The sequence below is a fragment of the Corapipo altera genome, unplaced genomic scaffold (genome assembly GCF_003945725.1).
Source record: "Corapipo altera isolate COAL_440 unplaced genomic scaffold, ASM394572v1 317, whole genome shotgun sequence".
Classification (NCBI taxonomy): domain Eukaryota; kingdom Metazoa; phylum Chordata; class Aves; order Passeriformes; family Pipridae; genus Corapipo; species Corapipo altera.
Window position 1 is genome coordinate 1,000,102 of NW_020884989.1, and position 27,524 is coordinate 1,027,625.

Consider the following 27,524-nt stretch of genomic DNA (forward strand, 5'->3'; position numbering starts at 1 on the left):
TTCTTTTCTTTTCTTTTCTTTTCTTTTCTTTTCTTTTCTTTTCTTTTTTCTTTTCTTTTCTTTTCTTTTCTTTTCCCCCTCCCCCTTACTGGTGAGAGAAACACCAAGAAGGAGTCCTGTCCTGCCAACATAGACAGGGACAAGCTGGTGTTTCAGGCCCTCCCCACGGCAAGGAAAGGATCCACAGTCAGCATTTGATGACGTGTCTGGTTCAGCTGCTGGCGCTGCTGGATCCAAAGATGAGCAATTAAGAGAGTTAAAAACTAGCTCCTTTCACGGAAAATGCAAGAAAACAGAAATATTTACAAAGTATCTTCTGCCCTATTACACTCCAGCAAGTTTAACAGAGCCAAAACTGACAACTCAGCTCGGCTCAGCCATCCATCACTGCTCCACTAGTGAGACTGGAGAGAGAATTGCAAGAGTAAAAGTGAGAAAAACCATGGGTTGAGATAAAGACAGTTTAGTAGGGACTCTAAATCATAGTTTCTTTCAACACTTAGAGCTTTGCTTATCTTAAAAGAAAAAAAGCGTTTGGGGAAAATAGCATTTTAAATGTATTGTTCAAAGAAAAGATTTCTTAATATGCCAAGAATAAATGGGGATTTTGTTCTGTGTAAGTTCTTTTCAGATTGTTGTAAAGGTATTAGACTTTTCACAATTGTAATAAGGAAAAAAATTAGTAGAAGTTGCATTAAGTACAAAGCTCTGACACTGAAAAAGGCATTGGAAGGAGCTTTATGAGTCAGGGCTATTCAGACAGAATTCCCTGTATTTTATTCGAAGATCCATGTGACCAAATATGGTCTTTGTGGGCTTGACTGGGGAGGGGGTAGAAAAAGGAAGGATGAGGAATGGATTGGATAACCTCACTCTAATCACTATTTTTTCTTGAGAGGAGAAAATATAATCTAATTATTCAAAAATGGAATATTATAATCTTTCAATAATATCTTTATAGCAGGCACTACTATTTTAATAAATATATTTGAGAACTGGGTCTGGGTTTGTCTGAGTTTTCCTTTTTCACTTACCTACATATAGTTGCCAGCTGCACTGGAAGAGTCTTTATCGAAGTCTACACTGTAAGGAAATTATTCAAAGAACAGACCTACAGCTTTTGTGCAAAGATCACCATGTTTTTAATAAACCAGAAATTCACTAACTAAGTTATGGCAAGGCCTGGTAAAAAATGACAGACTGTTAATATTCTTGATTTCATTAGTTCTGAAGTGAGCAAAGAGTAATTAAAACTATTACCTACATTGGGATTAGATGATTTAAAGATTTTTTTTTTTTTAAAAGGTAAGAATTTTGTCCTTGAAGTTTACTCATGAAAGAGTGGTATTGAGCTCTAGGGCATTCACAACAACTTTTATAATTCTGAAATAAACCGGAGACTATGTCCTTCTTGCTACTTTTTCAGACCTTAAAACATGTTTCTCATAGTGAAATATAAAATTTGTCAAATAGAGTATGAGTAATAGTTCTGAATTGTGAGGGGCATTGCTTTTTCTCTGATAAACCTTGGGTAATGGTAGTTTAATGAAAATGTTACCAAGAATATGCCTCCATCTTTATTTTTAATAACTACCTATAAATCAATTAAGAGGATAAAAAAGATTTGGGTGTTCCTTGAAATAATAAATTGTTCCAACATCTTGCATTTGTGTGGCCTTACTTTACAAATCGCTTAAAAGAGGAGTACTTCATAAAATATCACAGACATTAAACCTAAAGAGTAACCATTAGAGGGCAATCTTTTCTGACCTGAGGAACTCAGCTTGCTCTTCTAGTGTATTGTGAGATTTTGACTAACAGCTCATAAAAACAACACCGATGAAGAGGTATCATGGTTAATGATCCATAGCCATATTCTTGAGGTGCTTAGCGTCTTTGGTGAACTGAAGACTAATTTTTATATCAATATAAAAATAAAGATATAAATACAAATATAATATGAGTATGACTATAAATATGAAATATAAATAAGAAATATAAATATGACTTTTCCTTACAAAGTTTGAACTGAAGCGGGATGAGGCTCTTTGCTTGCCATAAACTACACTTTATGGTACAGTACTTTAGCCCAGAGTGGCTATTGTGAGTGGCAAATGAGCTCTTTCCTACACAGAGATGGTGTGTTACACTGTGTGCATCACATCAAGATTGAAAATTGTTGTAGAAAAGCTTGCTAATTATTGTGACACAGTGACTTACCTTTCTTAACCATAGGCATAAATTCTAGTCACTAATCCCTGTGACTAAAAGAGTGCAAGAAAATGTGCAATGCTTTACCAGTAACTAATTTTTAAACTTCAAAGGCTGCAATGCAAAGCAGAATTGTTAAATATTATGCATATTGCAAAATGCTGAAGGGGTTTGAAAGGGGTTTGAAAATGAAATATTCTTAAATTGTTGTTGCTTAAAAAGCATGCACGTTACGGTTAATAGAGCCCAGATGCTGACTGGTTTTGAAAAGCTGAGCAAGCTAAAACAAAATAGTGTTTTGGTGTACGTCAGCCTGAAACGTGAGCTCTTTTAAAATGATGTTTTTGCTGTTACAACATAGCATTAAAACACTTTATAAATTTTAGAACAGTAACTTTCTCAAATGACATTTTTATAACACGGCTTTGAAATGTAGCTATGGCTAAATATTCATAAGGAAAGTTTTGGACTTGCCCTGTGGTCTGGTGGGCAGTGCCAAATTAAAATCACAATCCTGCCTGGTTCATGCTGAAAACTATGACCACTGAACAAGTGTATCCTCAAGCAGTCCTGTTTTCAACTCCCTGGGAGATGGTAGAGGAGAAAAGAGGTAGTAGGTAGACAGCCTGACCTTGAATGAACCATCAGCAGGAGTCCAAACACTTCTCCAAAGGCATAAAGAAAATGTCCAAGCCTTCCAGGTCATCGAATTTCATATTTCCCTGTGGGGCTATCACTGGATTTCTGCTGGACTAGCTTGCCTTTATGGGCTGATGAAATCGAGCATCTTCTTGTCTGTGAACTTTCTGTTGTAAGGTGATTTTTTTTTAGCCACAAAGAAATGCAGTTCTCATCCTGGGCACCAGGCAACCTCTTCTGGTAGAAGATATGGGAAAGAAAGAATGAGTATTAAGGGGAGGGGATGGGGGGAGAATAAAATAGTACTGAAATGTAAGGACAAAAGGCAACTCTGTATGCAATAAAAAAGAGAGATTGGATAGGATATTTGATGAGAAAATTACCCCAGAATCAGTGGAAGTGCTAGATTTGCTGTGGTTTGACTGACTGTGGGGAGCCCTTCTGACAGTAACTGCAAAAGCAAGTAAGGTCTTGTGGCCTGGAGAAAATTGCTGAACTAGAAACATGATTATCAGTCTAAGGAAATTTGCTTGTAAGCCACCTTTATCCTGGGAAAAAAGGTGCAGTTCATATAGTATGGGAGGAAAAGCAAGGGGAAAAGTATGTCTGCTTGACACTGAACTTCAAAAAGGAAAAGACGATTGTCAAAGGAGGTGATTCTGCTCCTCTGTCCACTTTCATGAGACTGCACCTGGAGTCCTGCATCCTGCTCTGGGGCCCTAACATAGGAATGATGTGGACTTGCTGCAGAGAGTCCAGAAGTGAGCCACAAAGATGATATGAGGGCTGGAGCACCTCTGCTATGAACACAGGCTGAGAGGTTTGGGGTCGTGCAGCCTGGAGAAGAGAAGGCTCCAGGAAGACCTCAGAAAAGATTTCCAGTGCCTAAAGGGGGCTTACACCAAAGAGGGGCTTCTTACAAGGGCATGTAGTGATAGGACAAGGGGTAATGGCTTCCAACTGAAAGAGGGCAGATATAGGTTAGATATTAGGAAGAAATTCTTTACTATAAGGGTGGTGAGGCACTGGAAAAGGTTGCTCAAAGAAGTTGCGGATGCCCCATTACAAACAGTGTTCAAGGCCAGGTTGGATGGGGCTGAGCAATCTGATCTAGTGGAAAGTGTCCCTGTCCATGGCAGAGGGGTTGGAACTGGATGATCTTTAAGTTCCCTTCCAACCCAAACTGTTTTATGATTCTATGGTCTGGTTCTCTATTCATTGAAGAAGGAACACCATGGTAAACACATTCACTCTTGGAATAGGAGAAACTGCATCAGGCATATCTATCACATTTAGTAAAACTGAGCTTGTTTTGGGGAAAAGTTTGATGAAACATTTTTCTTTATAAATATAAACTGTATGACAACAGGGCAAGATGATGTGACAAGTCAGGGTGTCCTATTTCATCTGTGAAATGGTTGTAACAGGCATCACTGGTGAAATCATTGCAGCATTACATCCCATTTCGCAAGTTCCTGTGCTGCTTCCTGCTGGGGGCAAGAGGGGACTTGAGCTCAAGTTTCAGTGTGAAACCTCTGCCCTTTTGAATTCAGTGAGAACTTTACCATTGCCTTCAGAGGGACCAGGATTTCACCACACTGTGTGCAAGATAACCTGTGGCTTTGCCTGCATGACACAGAGAGAGAACAAGAGGAAGTGGGATGGGAAACCCACCTCTGCCCCAGCAGTTGAGAGGAAGAACAATCACTGCAGGAAATTCTTCAAGGATAAATGCTGCTCCGGTTTCCAGTGGGCAAGTCCTCAGAGAGAATAGGAGAGCTCACATTACTTCAGATCCTCTTGAAGGGACCTCCAGGTCACATTTACAACAAGTGAGCAACAAGTACTATGACCAGGACTAAAGGGGCCCTGTCTCCAGCCAGGTAAAGGGACAACTGGATCTATTGGACTGTGTGGATCCCATGGCACATCAGACCCACAAAAGTATAAGGCTTTAGTTGACACCAGAGCACAATGTACCCTTATGCCATTGAGATATGCAGGGGCAGAACCCACCTCTTTTTCTGGGATAACGGGGATCCCAACAGCTGATTCTACTGGAAGCTGAAGTGAGCCTGACCAGGAACCAATGCCAAAGACATCCCATTGTGAGTGGCCCAGAGGCCCCATGCATCCTTGGCATAGATTACCTAAGGAGAGGGTATTTCAAAGACCCAAAAGGGCATTGTTGGGCTGTTGGGATATCTGCTTGGAGATAGGAAATTGGACAGCTGGATACCTTGCCTGGTCTCTCAGAGGACCCTTCTGCTGTGGGACTGCTGAGAGTCGTTGAGCAACAGGTACGGATCGCTACCACAGCAGAGCATCGTCAGCAATCCTGCACCAACCGGGACTCTGTGACCCCCATCCATGAGATTCATGACCTGGACGGCCAGGTCACGGGGCTTGGAGCAACCTGATCTAGTGGAAGGCATGCCTGCCCATGGCAGAGTGGTTGGAACAAGATGATCTTTAAGGTCCCTTCCAAGCAAACCCATTCTGCGATATTTTATGATATTTGGGCTAGAATAGAGAAAGGAGGATTGTGTCTAGGCAGGCTTTGGGGAAAGGGGCTAGGCTGAGGGAGATGAAGCCTGTTATAGGTTTGAAAACAGATGGAATTTTTTCGCAATATCAGTTACTGGACAGTGTGCACCTAAATGAAAGCCCCCCCCCCCCCCTTTTCCCCCCTCATCTGTTTTTTCTGGGGTGGGGGGAGGCAGGAAGGGGGAAGGAGTGGGGTCTCGAGCAGAGCGGCATGGGAGTGGGAGAGGCTTCTTTTTAAAACCAGCCATCACCACCCTTTTGTGTGTAGGACTCGCTGTCCACCGACCGACCGACAGAGCGGCAGCCACCTTCAGTTTTGGCCGTCTCCCACTTTTCCCTGAGGAGAATTTTTTTTTCTTCCCCGCCTGGCACCGTTGTGGAAGAACGATTGGGAGAGCCCCCCAACTGTCTCGGAGTGAGGTGTTCTGCCCCAGGCTGTGGGGCTGCATTATCAGAGCATCTTCCCGCAGCGGCTGCCTGACCCGAGGACCACACCACAGCCCTGGGACCGGCGGGAAAAAAGCCCTTTCGTTGTTGGCTCACGGGGCTGTGAGTTGTTGAGCCACTGGGGACAGCCCGCCCTCGGCCCCCCCTGATTTGCCACGGGGACTCCCTCACCTGGGGAATTAGGACTTTGTTTTTTTGAAAGTTTTGGTTGCACCATTGTTGTTTGTTCGGGTTTGTTAATAAAGAGCGGTTATTTTCCTTTTTCACACCTTTCACCTGAAGCCTCTTAACTTCAAAGTTGCAAGAACGTAGAGGGAGGAGGTTGGCTCTTCTTTTCTGGCCCTCTCTCCTTAACGGATATTTGCGCCTTGCTAAACTAAGACAAGCCAATAATCATTAACTGGCTTAGATTCAATCCAAGCAGGAAAGAGTTCAAATTATTGAAAAATGGCAAAATGCACCAGTGTGAGGGGTGACAGCATACAGTGCTCAAAAGCTAACAATAAAACCAGTCAGCCTGGACAGCAGGGAAGACGTCTTTAAGAGTCAGAGCAACCAGACAGGGGATCAGGCTCCCAAGAGACAGTCAAGACACCAGAGTGTTTCCAGCAGAAACAGATAAGATAGGAGAGGGAATGGCATGTAGAGAAATGTGTTTTGTGATGCAGAGTTCAGGCTTGAGGTTTTCCTCAGCTGTGCACTGTGCCATTAAGAAACAAAGAATTCATTACAGGTCTGCCATACTTCTCAAGAGCTTAATGACAGATTGTGCAACATTATGAGTATGGAAGAAGTACAGGGAAACAGCATAAGAAAAAAAAAATCAAACCAAACCACCAAAAACCTCTTTTCTTCTCTGATTCCAATTAACAGTGAAAATAAATTAAAAAGTGTGCTCCTTTTGCCCACTCCTGCAAAATCAACAAGGGTTGGACACAGGTTATCTACTGTCTAGGGCACATTTCTGTATGGAAAGCCCTTCCCCTCTACTATCCATGTGGATCTTGCTTGAGTTTGCTAATCCTCCCAGCTGACAGCATAGTAACAGAGGAGGCACTTTCATCCAGCAGTCAAGGACAACATTTTGTAATGTCGACCTAGCTTTGGGCAGGTCTTGCTGTTGAGTTGCATTTGAAATATATTTCTCTTTATAAAAAATTATGAGGTTTTGTTTGTTTTTGTTTTTACATAGTAAAAGTTGAGAGTCTGATATCACATGACACCAGGAACCCGTTCTTAGAATTAGTCTACAATGCTCAGGCCTTTAAGCTGGCCCAGATGTTATCTCCTATTGTAATAACAAGAAAAGGTATGAATATATGTGCTGAACCGATATGAAATTAAAACTTAAATGTTTCTATAAATTCCTAATAATCCAGAAAATAATACCAACTTTGGAATGTAAATATTTCAGATGTTGCTGTAAGTTCTTCTGCTTCATATCATTATTCTACTCACCAGCTGTCACACTCTGTGAGGGAGGGAGACTGTGAAGTAGACATTTAAACTTAATGTTCCTTGTTGAAATAATGAAATAGATTTTCTAATCTAGAGGAAAGCAAGCTGCGTTTTGTATTATCTATTAGGAACAAACAAAGAAGATAAGGAGGGAAGTTTTTTTGAAATTGAGAGTGTATTACCAAATCTGAACTTTTTAGCTTCTTCAGAAAGAGAAGGGTATATTTACTTGAATGCAAGAGGGAAAAAGACTTAAGTTATGTTTAAACGCAGCATAAACATTAACTACTCATATTCTTTGTAACTACTGCTCTAAGCAGCACAAACCCATCTTACCACATTTAGTTTAACAAGGAGGCGATAACCCAAAGCACCCACGAAAGTGCTGCGAAATAAATCACGCACCATTACATCAGCCAAGCAGCCAATTCCTGCTGATAAGGGACGCCTGCTGCCTCTGCTTCGGGAAAGGCCAAGATCACTGCTCTTCGGTCTACACGCGGGGTACTAGTCATAACTTCATTTTTCCACACTGCTTTCCCCCCCTCTCCCAGCCGCTCCGGCCCCTTCCCGGCCCAGCGTTCGTTGTGCCGCCGCTCCAGCGCCGCCGCAGCTCTAGGGCATAAAGTAGTCCCGGCCTCACGCGCTAGTGTTACTCGGTTTCACGCGCCAGTGTTCCTCCGCCTCGCAGACGGCGGAGGGAGCGAGGGGAAGCAAAGTAGACCCGCTGGAATGCGACGGCAGCGCCTCGCCCTGCTCCTGTCCGCGTCCGTGTCCCTGTGCTCTGGGGGTGCCGCAGCCCCAATCACCCTCCCTTCCGGGCGGAGACCCGTCGGGCTGCGGTCCCCGCCGCGCTTTTCTCGGCTGCGGAGCTGCCGGACGTGTGCGTGATCCCGCCCGTGTGAGAGAGGCTCCGCGCCCTTGCCTCTCTGCGCCGTCCCTGGCCGACGGGGAGCGGTGCCAGGGGGCGGGCGCTGCGCCGGGCGCCGGCCGGGCACGGCGCGGGAGGAGGAGGAGAAGAAGAGGAAGGAGGAGGAGAAGAAGAAGAAGGAGGAGGAGAAGAAGAAGAAGAAGAAGAAGGAGGAGGAGGAGGAGGAGGACGACGACGACGACTGTATCCCTGCGCCTGTGCGCGCCTGGCGGAGGGTGAATGGGGGAAGGAGCGCGGAGCTGGCGCTGAGACGCGGCCGGCATGGAGGGCAGCGCCCGCTCTCGCGGCGGCGCGCCGGGGCGAGGGGCCTGCTAGGGACGGGCGAGGGGGAATCTCTGCGGCCGCCCTTCCCCGCCTCCCGCCCCCCTTTTCCCGCCGCCTCCCCCGCCCGCCTGGAAGCATGAACTGGCAGCGGAGGTGCTGCTCCTCGCCGCCGCCTCCCCGCCGGTGAGAGCGAGGAGGGAGGGAAGATGGGGCCCGTCCTGCGCAGCCTACTCGCCTGCAGTTTTTGTTCCTTGATGAGAGGTGAGCGGGGCGGGCGGCGGCGGGAGGGGCAGGGGGAAAGTTGCCGGGCTGGTGGCGAGGGGCCATGTTTGGGCGTGCGGGAGGGGAGCGGCGAGGCCTGGCTGCTGGCGGGGCGCGGGGCCCGGCGCGGGGATAGCGCTCTCTCCCTCCCTCCCGGCCACCGCCTCCTCCCCGCTTCGGGAGCAACTTATACCCAGCCGAGCCGGTAGCTGCCCGCCTTACAAGCGGCCGCCGGGCACCTCCCGAGCCGCTATATTGTTGTTTTCAAGTTTCTTTTCTTTTCTTTTTTTTTTTTTGTTTCTTTTTTTAAAAAGAGCCACCCAAACTAGCGCACGTCCCCCATCTCTCCGCACCCCCCAGCGGTCTGTGGGCTCCAGCGGCTCTGGGGCATAGCTCGGCCACGCCTGTGTCAGGCTGGTACCACTGTTCCCATTACCAGGCTTCTCTCGTTTTCCCCCCAGTATCGATCCTACCGGGTGCGGGTGTAGCGCAGAGCCTCGCCTGTTCGACGTGGGGAGGCTGGAAAGTGCCCGGGAATTGGTGCTTCACCAATACTCTCCTCGCAGCGAAGTGAGCGAGAGGAGGAATGAATGCTCCTCTCAGCTGGGCTGGCTCTGCGCTGGGACTTCAGAGAAGTTTGTGTTTCACGGATGAACCACCACGGATCTTCATACACCTTTAAATCAGCAGTCGAGTGCCTTACTAGGGGATGTCATTTAAAGTAGCCGAGAATTTTGATTCTACTTCCCAGCTCCAACAAAATTTCTCACCTTGCAGGGCACAGTCTGAAAGAAAGCAGGATTATTATATTTTTTTTTAATGCTGTAAATCTAACTATCTATTTCTCTGGGTTCAGTATTTCTGGGAAGAAATGGTCTGTGGTGTTTGCGTACATCATTTTGCTGTTTATTTTTTTCATACTAGATGGGGAAGAGGTTAATTGCTAACAGTTTATCAGCGACACTTTCATTTAGAAAATTCATCCGTGCTAGAGTGTTTTGATTAAGATTAGACTAACTCAGGTTAGGTGGTGTAGGTTGAAGTAACTACTCTGTCTCCAGTTGCTCAGTATTCTGAGAAACAAAGATTTTCGTCTCTTCCATGGCCTTTTTTTCCACTCTGTGCATCTGTTTGCCATATTGTATCCTGTTTGCAGAGATACAAATACACTTATTTAAGTGGTACGTGTAACATTTCATACTTCTGTTGTAGCAGTTAAACCCCAATTTTCAAAAGTTAAGTTGAGTCTGGAGTATAGGGAGAAATGGTTTCCTGATTAGTTTAAGTAACAATCATGCCTGTTGTTAATATACCGTGTTTGTCTCAAATGTTCAACTTAGTTCAAATGACAGCACAGAAATAGCTGTTGTATGTGATGTCACATAATATTGTTCCTTTAATTTCTTCAAATCTTAACACAGTGACGTGTGCTCTTGCAAATTTTTGTATACTTGATGCTTAATAGGACACTTTGAAGAAGCATTCAGTTTATAAATCATATGACTGTCATTTATTTTCTTGTCTCTTATCTCTATTGCCAAGGACATTTGTATCCAAACAGCATTTTTGTTTCTTCTGGGTTTGTGGTTCCCTGCTGTCTGATCACCTACCTGAAGTCATAATCTTCTGTTTGTGACACGATAGTAATTTTCCTACTGGCTAATTGTTACTTTAGATTGAGATAAACAGCAGGAACAGCTGAACTGTGAAGAAACAAAAATCAAATTTTAATGCATACATCCTCCCTAATAAACAGCATATATGCAAGTAGAATTGGTTCAAATGAGATGTGTTGAGTTCAGAAGAGGTGTCAGCAGTTCCTTAATGAGGCAGAGGCAATACCAGCATGAGTATGAATAAGCTTGTACATGAAAGTAGAGGTGAAGTTATGAAGTCCACTGTTTGGTTTGTGAATTCAGTGCTGTGGAGGATGCCAAGCCAACAGTGCTGGAGACAGAAACTCAGAAAATGTAATAGTGTGTGTTTGTGGATTACAGCATCTTCTCTGCTTCCAGAACTAGCCTCCCTGTTCTTGTAAAAAAAGCAAATGGATGGACGTTTACACAACTGAACTGTGGTCAGTGCTCTGAGGGAACTATGGTAGGTTTGTTTCGCTATCTGGTAAGGAGTAAAATTGGTACCCTGGAAATACATAAGGACTTGAAGAAGTACAAGACCGTTACTGGCTAGAAACTCATGCACAGGGCAAGGCACCTCTCTGTCAAATCATCCGAGGACTGTGATAAACCAGATCCTGCTGATGTTTTCAGGGCTAGTGTTTGGATTCTAAGAGACATGTCCTGACAGCTTGCTGTGGAGGTTCTGTGGTTTGGGGTTGGTTTGTTTTGGTTTTTTTTCAGTATTATGGCTGATGGAAGAAAGAGGTCACTGGTCTCTGTTCCCCCCTCTTGGCCCCTGGTTTGATTTGGGGGATAGGGCTTCCACCTCCCTGACCATCAACAGTGCTTGAAGCTGCTCCCTGAGGTACTTTGAGGAGCTGTTTGGTGGCAGCTTGGAGGTGTTCTTCAGGACAACTGTGAAACCAGTCAGCTCGGTAATTGTTAGATAACTGACAGCTGCAAAGAGGCAAAAGCAGAGGCATCGCATCTGTCAGGGTGCTACAAGTAACTGTGAAACTGAGGTTTTGACTTTTTAAGTAGTCATAGAGAATTATTCCTCCACCAGTATTCATGGCTTGCTTTTCTTCCTGAAATAGCTCTCCAGTCAGCATGCAATTGTGGTTTTGTTTTGGTTTTAAACCCTGATCATGCAGACAGTGCATAAAACTCTCGTTTGAATAGGAATCTTATAAATTATGTTTGTGCAGATCTACTGAATATTGCAGACCTCTATGCTTAAGGTCAGTTAGTGAAGAAATGAAAATACCTCTTTGGTAATGGGCATTTTAAAACTACGCTTCCCTCTTAGCATTCCGAAGAGGGTTTGTATTAATCCATTATTATCGTTTTAATATTGTTATTATTTTAATTGGTTTTAATCTGTTGTTTCTTGGTTTTCATAAACAGATGGTTGCTTTTTTGCATTTTTTTTAGGTAGATTCATTTACATGTTTTTAGAAGAGCTTAATGTTCAGGACTTGCTAAGCTATACTGGTGTTGCGTGCATGTATTTTTCTACCAGAAGTCAGAGAAAGGAACAAGGAGTAGGTTTTTACTTCTGAAGTACTCAGGTTAGAGATGAAGTGTCGTGTTTCCAGTGTGGTTTGTGCCTTCAGGTGAAGGGTCTCTTCACCTTGGACTGTACAATACTGAAGTGGTCTATTTCTTCACCCCAGCTTGAATTAGCCATTTTCTAGTCATGTTTCTTCATTATATGATGCCTCAGAAATTAGTGTGCCTTTGTCTGCCTTGATTTCCAATGCATTTTCCTCTTTTATCTCTTCATGAAACAGTCTGAGATTTATGTGATCTAATGTGTTACAAAATCCACCATTACTTTAATAGTTCTTGCATTTGCATCTGTGATATAGTTCACTTATCATCAGATTGCTGTAGCTTGTATTTAAAACTGAAAAATTAGGACTTAGGCAATTTGATGGCATTTTTTTACTATGTCTTGGAGGTAGGGTGAAGTAGCATTTTTGGCAAGGTGCACTGAAGATATAGGGAAGTTCTGGGTATAGGGTGAAACTGTATCTGGTCAGAGGTGTATGCAGGTGAAGGATCCCTCAGTATGAGTTATATGAAGATAATCAGGTGGAAAGCTTTGTTCTTGTTTGACAGCAGTAATGGTTAGGGTGGCATGAACTGTATTCATATTTCCTTTCCCTAGTGACTTGATACAATCAGCATTTCCTGAGTTCTAGGTAAGGAATTTGGCTAGAAGCTGCAGAACGTGTAGAAAGGGTTTTTGTTTTGTTTTTGCTTTTTTTTTTTGTTTTCAGGAAGATAGGTGAGGATAGGGCATACAAGAACCTTTTAAATTCTGTCTTTGGAAGCTGGAGAAATCTGATTCTTTTGGACATCTGTAATCCACCTTTATAATGATATCGCATCTCAAAAATGCCAGCATTAAAAATATTTGCTGCAGTGCAAGTGATATGGAATTTACTTTAGTTCAAATTGAGTAGAGCAAAGATATTTTTTCTTCCTTCTGAGGGGGTGGACTAGGAGAAGAAAACAGGGAGAAACAGGTCTCAGTTTCTGATCTATCACCATTCATCTCCTCTGGCAGCCAGCATGCAGACTTAAATACTATATTCTTTGTCCCCAGCATATTTAACCTCATTAATTTTCTATGAAATGTTAAATACTTGGGTTACTTTGCCGGTGGTTTCTTCAAAAGAGTCCAATTTCTTCAAAAGAGTCCAGTTCCTTGTACTCTAGGGAGGGGTATGTGTTATTGTTGAGTGGCACCAGAAACGTAGTTGTAATTAAACCTTTTTTGCATGCTCCTGCTTCTGGCTGAGCTGGTGGCATGCTCAGCTCCTCTTCCAATTCTCCTGCTGGGGAGCCCTCACATTTCAACCAAGTCACTTGAGAGATTCGGGTGGTAAACTGCCCCCCACTTCTTTGGTGGCACATGGGGGCCATTTGTACTTTGAAAGTGGTTGTTGTCAATGAGGCAGTGTTATGTTGACATGGATTTTCCCCCAGATGGACTTTTACCAGTAAGTGATTTAAGTTGCTTAGAAAGATATGGGGGGATGCAACTGCCTTGAAGACTTCAGGGATGGTCTGTTCACATTTATAGTTGGCATTACTAACTTAAAAGTGAACCCTTGAACCTAATTGCTGTGGCTCACCAAAGACTGGTGTGTGCACTTGAGGTTTATGATGAGCACGCAGTGAGTTCTTGCACTTCTGTAATTCTTTGTAATGATGATTCTCCTGAAGTGTAATTGCTGTTCAATGAAAGAAATACATTCTCTCCTGATAACCTTTAGTTTTTTAACTTACACATCACGTGTTGTTTCAGAGTATATGCTGCTTGCAGAGTTACAGAATACACAGTGTTCTAAATGAAGATGCTGTGTCATTCCTCTGTGTTAACTATCCCAGGCTCAGAAGGGGAAAGCTTTAGGTCTTTAATAGATTGTACAAAAATGCTGGGCATTGACACCCTAAATATTGAATAATCTTTTCCAATTTATATATTTGGCAGGCAAGACGAGGTAGAGAGCCTTCATTAAACTCTAGATATTCTTGTGGTTTATAAATATTTATGTCAGGAGATTCACAGTATGAACAGGCTTGCTATTTGCTCCTCATGGACAAACCTAGTCAGAACACAGTGCTCATATTTTCAAGTAGAAATGAGTTTGTTGGTTTTTTTGTCCTGTGAAAGGATTATGAATATAGGATGATTTTATTTTTCTCCTTATGATTATCTTGCTACAGACGTTTCAATTTCAGTGTAATTGGCACTGTTCCCTACCAGTTTTGAAATGGAGTCAAACATACCAGTCTATGAATAGAATGAGAATACTGTTAGTACCTTTTTTTGTAATACCTTATTCTTAATATACTTTTAAGAAATTAACCAGTCAAAGTCTAGGTTAAAAGAAGCAATGGTTTAGTTAGTAATACTTTGTTTCCTTTGCAAAATGCTGTAAACTATTTGGAGAAAGAAGCATATCAGTTTAAAGGATTGAATGCTTTTCGAGCTTCATTATTTATACGGATAGAACAATAAGGAAATGTTTTTAGTATAAACAGACATGGGAAAATGGCAACATTCATGCAGATTTTTTTAGTATCTTGTTACAGGATCACATTACCTAAATAGAATTACTCCCTTGTGATATAATCAGTGTGGCAAAAATGGGATTATAGTTTTAATTCTGTTTATGAGGGCCATGTGTGGGGTCTTGATGTCAGATTTGAAAAGTAACCATATTTGATACAAAATTTTAATCAACAAGCTATATAATTTTGCTTAATCAAAAATTGTTTTCCTTCTCTATGACACCGAACTGTAATGTTCTCCTTTATATTCTTCTCCTTATTACTCCCCTCCCCTCCCTTCCTAGTATATTCCCAGAGGAAAAATGTAGTTTGTGTGTACTTTGCTGTGTTTTTTAAACTGTTTATGCCTCCACAACTCCTCAGTAGTAAGGATTTTCCTCTGTCCATTGTCAGAGAATTCAGGCTTCTAGAAAGTGGTTGATGTTTTTGCTGGAATTCTGAAGATTAAGGGTATGTGGAAGGTAACAGAAATATAAGGTGTCATAGAATTTCAAACTTTGTTCCCTTAGTTGTTCTGTCAAAACAGGGAATAAAACTCTTGCTTATAGTCAAAGTATTAGTGTTAATTAAAATATTAACACTTTTGAAATCCAAGAATGGTCTTGTCTCCACATGGATTAATAGAGAAGGAGTATTAAGAATAATAGAAGAGTAGGAATTTGTAAACCTTGTAGTGACTCTTATTATGTCCATTTAGAAAATGCAGTGATGGTCTAATAACTCAGGAACTTAACTGAGGCTCAACAGTTACCGTTTAGCATGTAGGTAATGGTAAAAGTAGTAAGTAAGATAATTCAAAGTTGAGTGGGTTTGTGTTTATGGGTTTTTGGTTTTCTTTTGGATTACCAGAAATTAACCCTATTCAAAAAGAAAAAGACGAGATTAAATTATTGAGGTATGTGCACATCTTTCCTTATCCATTAAAACCAGTCCCTAGCTGTTCATCTGAACTGGAGTTGTTACTTATTGTATTAATCTGTGGTAAACTTAGTAGTTTTAAGAATTTGAATGTTCGAAGTATAATTTTGGTTTGAGAACATTTTTCTTTTGGCCGATGGGAAGTTCTTTTAAACTTGCACTCTGATTTTCTGTCAATTTTCTTGCAGTACTATCTTCTAGTTCAGTGCAAGTTCTTCATATTTCTGCAAAATTGTTAATTCTGCCTTGTCTTGAAGAACAGGAGAAGCAAAAATCTGTGAACTTGTATGGGCGTTGTAGTAGATGTGGCTTTTTCTGTTCCGGATTCTTGTTATGGTGGATGAACAGACAAAGATGCTGTTTGCCAAGCACGAGCTGCAAAGTTTACCACAAAGAAACAATTGCATATGATCACTGCAGCTGATACAGCTGATAAAACCATGGGGTTGGTTGTTGAAGAACTGTAGATGAATGTGGTAAGTCTTCCAGGCTGTGCTGCTGCTCCTCCCTCCCCATACCTCAAATCGGTCCCACTGTTATGTCCCAAATGAAGGTGGTCATTTACTTTTGTGATGTACTCACCAGTCCTGGCAACTTTTTCCATTCTATGGGTCATTCTGTCCTCCAGTTGGGTTTTTTTGTGCTACATTCTGTGTTCAAGTTTGACCACAATTTCCTGATAGTGCTTCAAAAATCTAAACAAACACAAAAACCCAACCACAAAACAGAAAAAAATGAGTTATTTTGTTTGATTTGGTTATTTTGTTTGACCTGGCGAGACAAACTGACAGACTTCAAGAAATGTTTTTTAAGTCTCTTTTAGACTGGCGTGCCGTTTTTGATAAATTGTTGAAAAAGTCATCTAAGAGTAGCTCAGTGCCTATGAGCTTGTCAGTGTGGAGAAAGGCCCTATTTGTTTGAAGGTAAACCAGTGTGCTGCTGTTTGGGGTGTGGGTATTTTGGTCCACATGGAACTATTAGCAGGAGGTGAGACCCCTTGGCTGGGGCTGTTCCCACATGCTGCCAATATAACTGGGGTCCTCCAGCTACGGAGGTAAGTGAGCTGGTAGCAGTGACTATGAGTAAACCTCCCAGGCCATTTTTGACTGGATGTGCACCCCCAAACGTCTGTTGTCCAGGCTGGAACTGCTGGAACTGCAATTGTTCCAGAGTAGCAACAAACTTTGGAGCATTCCCATCTGAGCTTGCCAGGATGTACAAGGTACATCTTGCAGCCTTTAGCCTTTCTAGGCTTTGGGAAGTGGGCTACCACAGTCACAGCTTCACAGTGTTGTGTCTCAGTGCTCTAATTCAGTGGAGGGACACTGCACATTCACTTCCAACAGCTTCCTGAGGAATATGATAGAGGCTTTTGGCTTGTTTCTTTACTGTTAAAAGTGCTGTAGGAAATGATGATGCCAGAAGGTGGTGTTTTGTTTCAGTGTGATCTGGTCATCTTATCTGTCATCATAGTGCTTGCAAGTTTAGTTTGCAAAATATCATCTCTATTCAGATGTGGGACTCTAATTGGTACGATATAGCTAAACAATTTTTCTTTTTCTGCATGAGCAAAGATGCTTGCTAACTTCTTCATTAAACAGATTGTGTCGATTTAAACATCGACCAGTAGAACTAGGGAAGTATTGCCAGTGTGTGTGGAACTGGTATGACTTCATCTGCAGGGTGTTACTCTGACAACTGTTTGAGAAACTGGAAGAGTGTTGAAGGAAGATTAGGAGGACACCTGAGGAAATGGGAAGTATAAATGTTGAAGTTCTGCAGACATTAATGTGTATCATGGTATTACTTGATTATATATCCCTAAGGAGCTTTCCTGCTTTCCGGAGTCTGCTGCTGGCCCTGGAAAGTGTCAGATCACCTTTATTTTGCTGCTACTTTGTAAACAGGAGGGTAATGGAAGAAGGTGGTAGTTTTATATGGCAATGCAGCTGCAGGGAGCATAGCTCTCTGCTCATCCAGTCGTCAGCAAGATAGATTCAGCATATAGTTAGGAAAATGTCAGTCTCTGAAGTGCTGTTTTATCCTCACGAAAGTGCAGTGGGGATAGAGGAGAAGTCAGTGTTACAGAAAGGTGGACAAAAGTGATGTGAGTGTGCTACCTGACACTGAGACGTGCTGTGGTAATCCTGCTGTAAGGCTCTGTTGCCAGCAGGATGATTTGGCAGGTGATACCTTCCATTCAGAAAGTTATTTGCTTGTGATAGACCAGAACTTCATGGTGTGCTTCAGTCATGTGTACTTTTGCTGTAATCTGACAGGATTGTTGGCTTTTTATGCCTGGACCTGGTATTTCTATCCTTCCTTGTAGTCCATTTTATTTTTTTTCTTCTCATTCTCGTGCCTCCATCCTTCTATATCTTTTCCTGTATTCAGCAGGCTAAAGGATGACTTACTGCTTTTGTGCCAGCTAGTCCTGCAGTATGTCTTGATCTCTATAGCTATGATCTTGTCAAAGACCTGCAAAACTAACAGCAAAGCTTGGTGCAGAATCCAGATGCTGTTGTTGCTGCTGCTTGGTGTCTTTGCTTTTGTGCTTGATATGGTTACTCATCTCATTCACTGGCAAACGTGACTGTTCTTATGACCTTTTGAGTTACCATCTGAACAGCTCTTGGATGTCTTTAGCATGGAGAATATACTTAAGTTTAGCTGAAAAGAGGAGAAAAGGTCCTTTCTGCCAAATTTGGGCTTCCTCAGGCTTGTTTACTAAACACCTGGTTAGTTTCTGTGTCCTGCAGGTGTATTTGTGAGAACAAGGAGGTTCAGAGAGAACAGTGCTCTCTTTCGTAGAGAAAGTGGAATGGGGGCCACTGGTAAATCAATTCATTAGTTTTATTAGAAAAAAAAGTATGGAATTGTGTATTGTGTGGAATAGATCAGGGAAGTGCTGCGATGGAGAACTTGGTGCAAAATCCTGGCCTGTTGCTTGCTGTACTGAAAACTTGTATGTGCTTCCTGGTGATTTTGTTGTTTGGTTGAAAATACAAACCATCTCTGTATAAGTTTCTTGAGGCTGGCTCCCTACTTTTGGGGAAAGTTTATTTTGATTTTCAAATTACCTCTCTTCTTATTTGATATGACTCTCCCAGGCTTTATTGCCAGTGCTACCTCAACCTGGTCATTCTTGCTTCTCTAAACTGAGCAGCAAAGCTCAGACACTCACAGGTAACAAATACACAGAATTCCTTACAAGCATGAGCAATGATGAGCAACCCGGAGAATGAGGGAAGAGTCCTCACAACTGACAGTTCCAGAATCCATGTGTCAGTCCAGAGATTTTTCATTATGTTCTTGCCTTGGTTTTCTATTGGACATCTTGGGGATGGTTATCATATTACAATACAGGGAATTTTGTATTTTTAATGGTTTTAAGGAGTTACAATTAATGTTCTTTGCTGGTTGTATATGCCTATTTCTCTGCTTTTCCTTCTCTTGTGGGCTGAATGTGGGTGTACAGTACTCTGTCAAGGCATCTGGAATCCTTCTTCCTTCCTGTGCCTCATCCAGGTCAGCGTGTATTTGCTTGGTACATCTCATCACTGTGTTTCCCCTTTTCTCCATGTTTGCCATCCTCATGACAGCATGCTTGGCAGTACTAATTCACCTTTAGATGCTGAGAGTTCTTCAACAAGATCTAAAAAGGAAGGGGCAGAGCAGGAGTCTGAACAAGATTTCTCCCGGCACATTTCTCTCTGCCAAATGGAGCTGGAAAATTTTTGGATACAGGCACACTGCAAGAGTGACAGAATAGGATAGTCCGAAGAGCTGAGTATCCTCTTTCCAGCTCAATGACATCATCTTCCAGTATGACAATCCATGTGTTTCTTGCCAGTGGACTACTGCATGGATATTTCATTCCCCAATGTCAGTGATCGCTTGGTGGTTTCCACAATGTGACCTGGGCCACACTGGGATTCTGTGACAGCTTACCACAACTTATGGTGGCCACCTCTAGTCTGATGAGTCCTGCTCCTTAACTGGAGGTTCACAAACAATTGGTTCAACTAATTAATCAAAGCTGATGCAGTCTTTCCCTGGTGTGCTATTGCTTATATGTATTTGATTTTTGTTCTGAACTGGTTCTTGACGATGGCTGGCTAAAAACTACTTTTTGGCAGGTGATGGGGAGAGTTCAGCTCAGTAGTCTTCTGCTGGTTTAACTCCCTGCATGGGAACTAATGGTATGGGACAAATGCTAGTGCCACCATGGGAGGTCAGGAACCAACAGCTGAAAGTGAAGCTGGGGAGAAAGGATACGGCTGCAGTCACATCTTGAGCAGATCTAGCAGGCTGCCAATGAAAGGGGGGAGAACTGCTCCCCCTTCCAGCTCCCTGCTGGTCACCTTATGTTAGTTTTGGATTTTTCTGGTCCACTTCTTGAGTTGATTCTGCTTGCTAACCCAGTCAAACCTTTCACTGCATAATAGTTTGAATCAGCTTGGGGAGGGGCCCTTAACTAAGTGAGGGGGTAGAGCAACATTGCTGGGGATTGGGAATGAGGAAAAAAGAGTGTGGGGAAAATGAACATGTGCTAATTGCTTTAACCAGGCTAAACTCCATGTCAGTAAAATAGAGGCACCCAGAGCTGTCCTGGATTGCTGAAGGTGGAAAAGAGGAAGTGGGAATTTGTGGAAAAGGCTACTGGCCTAGTTAAAGAAAACAGCTTAAAGTTGCTATGTTAACACCAAAAAGATTAAAAAACATTTTTAGCTGGTGAAGTGATTGTTTTATGTTGGTTCATCACATTGCACCCTGTGGGCAGCAGTATCTTTATGCCTGTAGCAGATGCTCACAAGTTAGATGTACAAAGCAAGACTGAAGTAAACAAGAGTAAGGCAAACCAGACTTAAGTATCTTGGGGATTAGCAATTTTCAGTATACTAGGGGGAGCGACAGGAATTGCAACCAAGAGAAATACATGGTACAAGAACTGGAGTTTGGCGGTGAGAAGGCGGCAGTGAGAATTCTAGTTGTAAAGGTAAGGCAAAAAAGACAATGTCTGAACTTTAATACTGAATGTGGTAAACTTAGGAAAGGTCTTACGTGAATATTTGAGTTAAGAAGCAGTTATAGGCTCAGTGATCACTACTGGCAGGAGTTTCTTGCAATTTAAGTTATTTTTATTGCAGTTGAAATGTGTTAAACTTGAGGGTTTGTAACTTTTATGTTCTTTAAGGGAACATTTGTTCCTGCTAGTGGCTACAAAACTACCCTTATTTTATAAATAAGCATAGCTTTTACTTTGTATTGGGCACTTTAATTAAATGAATAAACTGCATGTAGACCTCTCAGGTGATAGAGGACATGGTAATATTCACTACTGTTTCAGTTTTTGATTTCCAAGGTGGATGTTTTTTCTTTTGAAAATGTGTGGTTCTTTTCAGTGTATTGTAACTTGTTGCAGTTACAATATATGCTTTTATGATGTCTACAGAAGGAGAAATAAAAACATGTAAAGAGTTCAGCTTCTTAAAAAAACCCACTCTGAGTTATATCTTTTTGCCCCATTATAACTTAAACTGCAAAGTAGTTGCCTAGCTTTGAAAGGAGTTTCTCTTGGACTTCTTCCCTTAGGTTATTACCATAGTTCATAACTTCATTATTCAAGGAAGTCATCTTTGCAGTGTCCTATGCTTCTTTCAAAGTTGGGACAAGAAAACTTCTGGCACAATTTTCGTTTTGGTGTTGCTGTCTGAGCAAAGTAAATGCAAAGATGATACCGGGTACTAATGCTGCCTGCTGCCAACTTCAGTAACTGGGTTTTATAGGACATGGAAGCCTTTGTGTTTTCTGGGAAGGGTTGGAGGCGGTGGGGGAACAAACCCGTTTTTTATAATTTTGGTGATGCAGGTTTCATTCCTGAATGTCGCAAGACATTGGAAAGCTTTACATCCTCATCTGCCAGCCCTAGGGAATGCATTACAAGTGGCTTTGAATCAACTTGCATGAAGCTGCACATCCTCGGTGTAGCTGTGTTTCTTCTGAGTCATCATTTACGTAACTTGTACCACTGATGAAAAGGAAGTTTTCCCTGGTCCTTCCTCAGGCAGCTCTGAGCTCCAGCAAGGAGTGAATTACCTATGCAGTGTGGTTGTGATAGGCTCAGCAGTGCCTTCAGGCCTTGGTGATTACACTTGACATGCCTGGTGTTCCAGTTCAGTGCATGCTGTGTGTGGGGGTACTCCATGTTGCTCATAAAAATGGAGGTTGTACTCCTTTGTGTGTGGATTTACAATTTTTTTTTCAAATGCTGGACATACTGTCTTGTTAGAGAAAGCTCTGCCAGTTGCCTGCACACTTTCCTATGGTGCACTAGATGACACTGAGCTGGCTGTTAACTAGATTTTTCAGGTTGCAATTGTATGCAGGCTTTAAAAAGTAGATGGTTTTATTACAGTACTGGTTTTTTACACCTTGCAGTCTGTTGAATACTTTTCAAAAAAGCATAAGCAACCCCGCACTTCAAGAAAATCTATTGTAATTAATTTTAAATCTTAGGGAGGTGGGAAATTATGCAAGGAAGGGAAGGAGATAGCAAAGTAAGGTAAAAATAAACCTTCTTAATATAAAGAGTCTGCTTCTGATTTAAAAGAGTCTACTGCTTCTCCATGGAAAGATAATCTTTAAATTGAATGGGGTTTTGCACAATTAAAAATTGCTTTCTGGAGAGGGGAGAATACAAATACAAATTTGGTATTACTAAAACAAACAAAGTTTCATCCCTCCCTCCTTCTGTCTAAAGATCATAAATGAGTTTATATTCAGTGTTTCTAACTTTAGGATGACAGTCTAAGCGATTAATTTTTTAAAACCCCCCAGCAAAACTCTCGCTCCCCACCACCCCTAAACTTGTATAGCAGAACTCTTGTAATTGGAGGTAGATGAAGGAACTTTTCAGTTCTTTCAGCTTCCCCCAATTCATATGTGACAGTGTCTTTGGGAAATTGTTTTGTGGTGCAAAAGGGAGTAGTCTGATTTTAGAAACTAGCTTTTGAATTTATCCCTGTGTTAATATTTCTAATTTCAGTGCAAGTTTCTCATATAAGGAACTGTATCTCTTCTGGCAGTGTGGCCTTTACATTATTGAACCATACACATCTTTGGCTCTATAAATGAAAACCTTTTGTTTAGGCCGTACGTCCTTCTGCAAGTTCAAAGTGCCCATCTCTGCTGATGAATAAATCCTCAAGTTCCTAGTGAAATTTGTGTGGTGACAGGCAGAAGAGCATTTAGTATGACACTCATAGTATTTCTCTCAATTCCTTTGTACAGCTCTGTTGCTACAGTTTCTGAGTAAATACAGGGAAAGGTTGAAATGTTTTCCGATAGTCAATTTAAAAGGATGTGACTGCCTTATACAAATGTAGTATTTTTTGTAACCTTTTGTTGAAGAAGGAATGAGGCTGGAATTTGCATCATACTGTATATAGCTTGTGATTAAGGACAATTAAGCAGGCATATTACATTTAAGAAACTATCTGTTTTCATGGCTGCTGCTTTACATTAGTCATCTTAGGTGTTTTTATGAAAAATATACTGTGAAAAGTGACAGAGTAAGCAAATAAAGCCTGTAAAATAAAGGCTTTGTGTTAGAGAACTAAACAGGAGTGGTAGACCTGAGTTTGAAAGAACTCAGTGTTGTCTGTCCATACCTATAGAGTTATTTTTCTCCCTACCTCCTCATACCACTTTCGACACTAAACCAGCATGTCTCATGCTGTGCAATGAATTTTGGATTTTTTGTATTATATGTAAAATGTCTGAGGTATATAATTTTGGGGAATATCAACATGCAGGTCACTTTAAAAGCTTGACATGAATTATGGTGTTATTGAAGTGGTGTGTATATTGCTAAATTCTATAAAGAAAAATAATCATTGCTTAGATGGGCCAGCACTAAGTACTTAGAAAACTGCTTTACTCTTGTCTTCCTTATTCTTATTTAAATGTCCTTCTGTACAGAACAGTGTCATTTGGGTACTTCAACCCCCCATTTTCTTTGTTCTCTCCTTTCTTCTTTACTGCTATTTTAATAATGCACAACCCAGAATACTGAGCTACCTGTTACAAAGGCACGATCTTGGCTTGTAACAAAGTCGAAAAGCTTTAAAAGTCAGTGCTTTTTAGTCAAACCTCTAAATGTCTCCCCACCATTTCTTATTTTTTTTAAAAATACTCTTACATTAGTAGGTACTAATGGCCTGATGCACCATCATAGTGCAACTTACAGTTAATATGAGTGACGTTAATACATCTGTCTGTGTGTCCCCCCCCTTATTTCTCCTATTTGAAGCTGCCCCGCTGTTGCTGTATGCGAACCGACGGGATCTGCGACTGGTGGACGCTGCCAATGGGAAGGAGAATGCCACCGTGATCGTGGGTGGCTTAGAGGACGCAGCAGCAGTGGACTTTGTGTTTGTAAAGGGGTTGATTTACTGGAGTGATGTCAGTGAAGAAGCCATTAAACGAACAGAATTCAATAAATCTGGGAGTGTACAAAATGTGGTCATTTCTGGACTTCTGTCACCCGATGGGCTGGCATGTGACTGGCTGGGAGAAAAATTATACTGGACAGATTCTGAAACAAATCGGATTGAGGTTTCTAATTTAGACGGATCACTGAGAAAAGTTTTGTTTTGGCAAGAATTGGATCAACCCAGAGCAATTGCCTTAGATCCTGGAAGAGGGTAAGTCTTTGTTAAAACAAAGTAGTTACAAATATCGAAGTTTGTACTATTTCTTGCTTGTTGAATGGTTTTAAATAGGTGATGGTACTGTATTTGAAGTTATCCTAAGCCAGTTTGCATTATTTGCTTCACTTTCTATTAGTGTGATTTGCAAACAATTTGCACTTCTAAAATTGCATTCATAATGGTTTGTGAACAACTAGACTTTAAAAAAGTAGAAATTTCTTTTGGCAGTTGTGCAGAAGATTAACAGAAATGGAGAAGTTCTAATGTAAAACCTAATACAATCTGCTGTGCTCTAAAGACCATCAGCTGCATGTGGACAGTCAGACTTGTGCGTCTCTGACATGTCGAGTAATTTTTGGATCTTTAATAATTATTGATATTCATGCTTTATTGAAACATCTGAAGAAATGAGATAAATCAATATACTGTACTAATAATAATTTGAGATGTGTTCTGGCATTTAACCAGAAAATTTACAGAAAAGTTCCTCTCTCTACCCTCGAGGGAACTTCTCTTTAAAAAAATTCTGTGTTTTGGCTTAGCCCATTCTAGAACTGATGTAGTTTTCTCAGCCGTCATTAGAGTCTCTGGATGTGGCTTACAGTAGAACCTTTTATCTCTGTTCTTGGGACAAAGTAGTGTTTGCCAAAAATGCAAAATTCAGCAGTGTTTTTAGTGATGTTACTTAAACGGTTAGCTTGAGGTTACCTCATAGGTAGTCACCTGTGATAAGATGTTTGGCTCTCTCAAAGTGGAAGACTAATACTGTGTGTTAGAAGACTAATGCTTCTGACAATTTTTTCTATCTATAATAGAGAACATATTTATACTATCTTTTTTTTTTCCTTGAACAAGCAAGAAAATTAATCTATTGTACTGCTATTGCACATATTTTTTTAAGCCAACTTTTTTGGTGGGGAGGGAGGGTTGGTGCCTTTTTTGTTTGCTAAGATGAGGGTTGTGTTTCGCTGCATGCTACTTCTTTGCATTCTAGTTTGTTTGGCTCTTTTCCTCCAGAAGAAGAAAAATCTCTGCAAAACATGGCTTCTTTCCTGAACTTCTTAGAAATACTGTATCTTGAATATTTTCTTCCACAGTTTCAATAGTCCTTTGACAATTTAAAAACAGAAGTTTGGTTTTCCTTACATATATTTCAGGCTTTGGAAATAACAGAAGGATGGATTTATGCTTCTTCTATGTATTTACAACTTGTAAATTGGAGCTAATGATAGTGTTAGTTTCATTTTAGTAGATTCTAAAACCATTTAAGAGTGCAAGAAAAGTGTAATGCTCATGCTCCTTCCACCCACCATCCCAAAACTGAGAGAAAAGGGGAGGAAAAACACAATCAAGGTGGTTTTGATTTGGCTTGTAACCAGAGAGATCAAGATTCTTATTAGTTAGGAATAACACACTGTTGTGAAGCCAGTTGGTCTTTTTTTTTTAGAGCAGTATTTGTATTTTCTGAATCTGGACAGTAATGTGTTCAGTGATCCATACTAGATGATTGCATACTCTTTCATTCTTTCTAGTACTTTACACTAAGAGGAAAATATAAGAAGAAAAATTAAATAGCTCAAAGGTAAAGCAAGCTTGTAACTTGTTTCATATTGATGATCTGTTAAATCAGTAGGAAACACTTCAATATGCCTAAATCTAAAACAACTCAAAAAAAGCAAAACACCAAACCCCCTTCCTCAACCCAAACAAAACCCCACTAACCAAAACAAAAAAACCCTCCAACAACTGTAATTAAGGGACAAAACATTTTTTTCTGCTGCATTTTTGAAGAGGTCACTTTAAGTTGTTATATGAAGAGTATGTTTTAAGAAGGTAATAGAGCAATATAGCCAGCTTCTGTCTTGCCATATTGCAGTTGCAAAAATTGCAGTTCTTGTATGCAATTTTATTACAGAAGACCTTTCAGCTTTTAATAAATCTGGTTATATTTCAGAACCTTTCAGAACCCTTCAATGGAAGGGTGGCATCAACACAGAGATGTAAATTTAAAAAGATAAATAAATAATTCCCCAAAGTCTCCTTGTATGCTTGCTTCTTTCACTAGTATTTAGATTTTTTTAGCCCTGTAATTGTCTTTTGGTTTCATGATGTTACCTAGCAAATAGCAGTAGGAATAAGTAATAAAAAATTCTAAGAGCAGCTAATAAAATCTGAAACTTGGAAAAGCAAAACCCTTCTCATTTTCCTGCAGTCTAATCCATCTCCTGTTATACTCAACTGATGTTTATTTTATATACAGTTTTATAAGATTGTAATTCATGAAAAGAAATGATTTAGCAGCAAAAATTACACAAAGGTCATCTTTATCAACAAGTTCAGTTTGTCATCAAAGTTAAATTGTCAAATGTCTAAAGTAGCATACGTAAGTATTTCATGATGAAGTTGATTTAAGTACCAGTACTAGTCTCTTCTGTGTTGGGATGTCTGTTTATTAAATGTATCTATCTTGCTGAAAACATGAGAATGCCTACTTGGAAGTGAAATGTTAAGAACTGTATAAGCTAGCACAAATATGTAGTCATGAAGAATGCATTTTCCTGGCAGTGTCCCGTGTAGTAAAAATGAAATGTTTTACTGTCCTATTTTCATCTAAGAAGGCATTAAAATATGAACTGTCTAGATTCTTCTCCTACATACATTTTGAGGTTTGAGCTTCTCATTGCTCACATTCGTACGCTACAACTTACTTGAATTTTTTCAATTTTAGTTGTCTTGATACTCAATAAAATACTGTGTGTGTACCAGGAAAGAGAAGGGACTTCAGATGAAAATGAAGGGAAAGGGAGTGTTTGTTCAGCCTTCTTTTGAAGTGAGCCAGCAGGTTTCAGGGCAGTTTCAGGAAGGTTTCTTGGTCCTAGCCATCCTTTCTGGAACTGTTTTTTCCCAGCTGGTGTTAACCACGAGATCCTTCTCAATAAGATCAGCAGCTGGGAATAGCGCTGACACTGTGATGTCGACTTTTTGCCGGGAGAAGACCAGGTGTTAGGTCACCAAGTGCAGGAGAGCACTTGAAAGTTGAGCAAGTGGAAAAGAAGTTTTTCTGCTTCAGCAGTCAAGATGGAAAAAACAAAAAGAAAAAAAAAGGCATATCCAGATTCTTGACCAAGTACTACTTGAAAATGCAGTATTGTATATTTGTACTGCTGTTTCCTCGTGTTGTTGGGTTGGTTTGTTTGTTTTAAAAATTGTGCAGCCCTTTTGTGCTCATGGAAAAGACTTTGTTATCATAGTTACATCAAAATTACCCTTTAGACAACTTGATCAGCTTTCTTCATAAGGAGCATTATCAAAATCAACTGGCCTTTCTCACTTCTGGATGTGTTGTTCATTACAAAGGGAATTTAAGTGCCTCCTAGAAGTGGTAACTAATTACTTGCTTTTCAGGACATGTTCTAAATCAAGTGA

General features: G+C 41.0%; 1 protein-coding gene and 1 long non-coding RNA gene across 3 annotated transcripts in view; one reads left to right on the forward strand and one right to left on the reverse strand.

Annotated features, from left to right (window-relative positions):
- LOC113958165 overlaps positions 1–8,307 on the reverse strand; it is an 11,430-nt gene extending 3,123 nt beyond the window's left edge. The window contains exon 1 of the long non-coding RNA XR_003531425.1: positions 7,708–8,307. This is a non-coding gene — a long non-coding RNA (uncharacterized LOC113958165). The remainder of the gene's footprint in view (positions 1–7,707) is intronic.
- An 86-nt stretch (positions 8,308–8,393) lies between these two features.
- Positions 8,394–27,524, forward strand: part of LRP6 (LDL receptor related protein 6) — a 129,005-nt gene continuing 109,874 nt past the window's right edge. Inside the window, exons 1-2 of one of the 2 annotated variants that reach the window (XM_027666257.1) lie at positions 8,394–8,758; positions 23,699–24,092. In XM_027666257.1, the coding sequence (XP_027522058.1) occupies positions 8,704–8,758; positions 23,699–24,092 (449 nt within the window). In that variant the 5' untranslated portion in view covers positions 8,394–8,703. The remainder of the gene's footprint in view (positions 8,759–23,698; positions 24,093–27,524) is intronic. The other variant, XM_027666258.1, reaches the window with a different exon arrangement.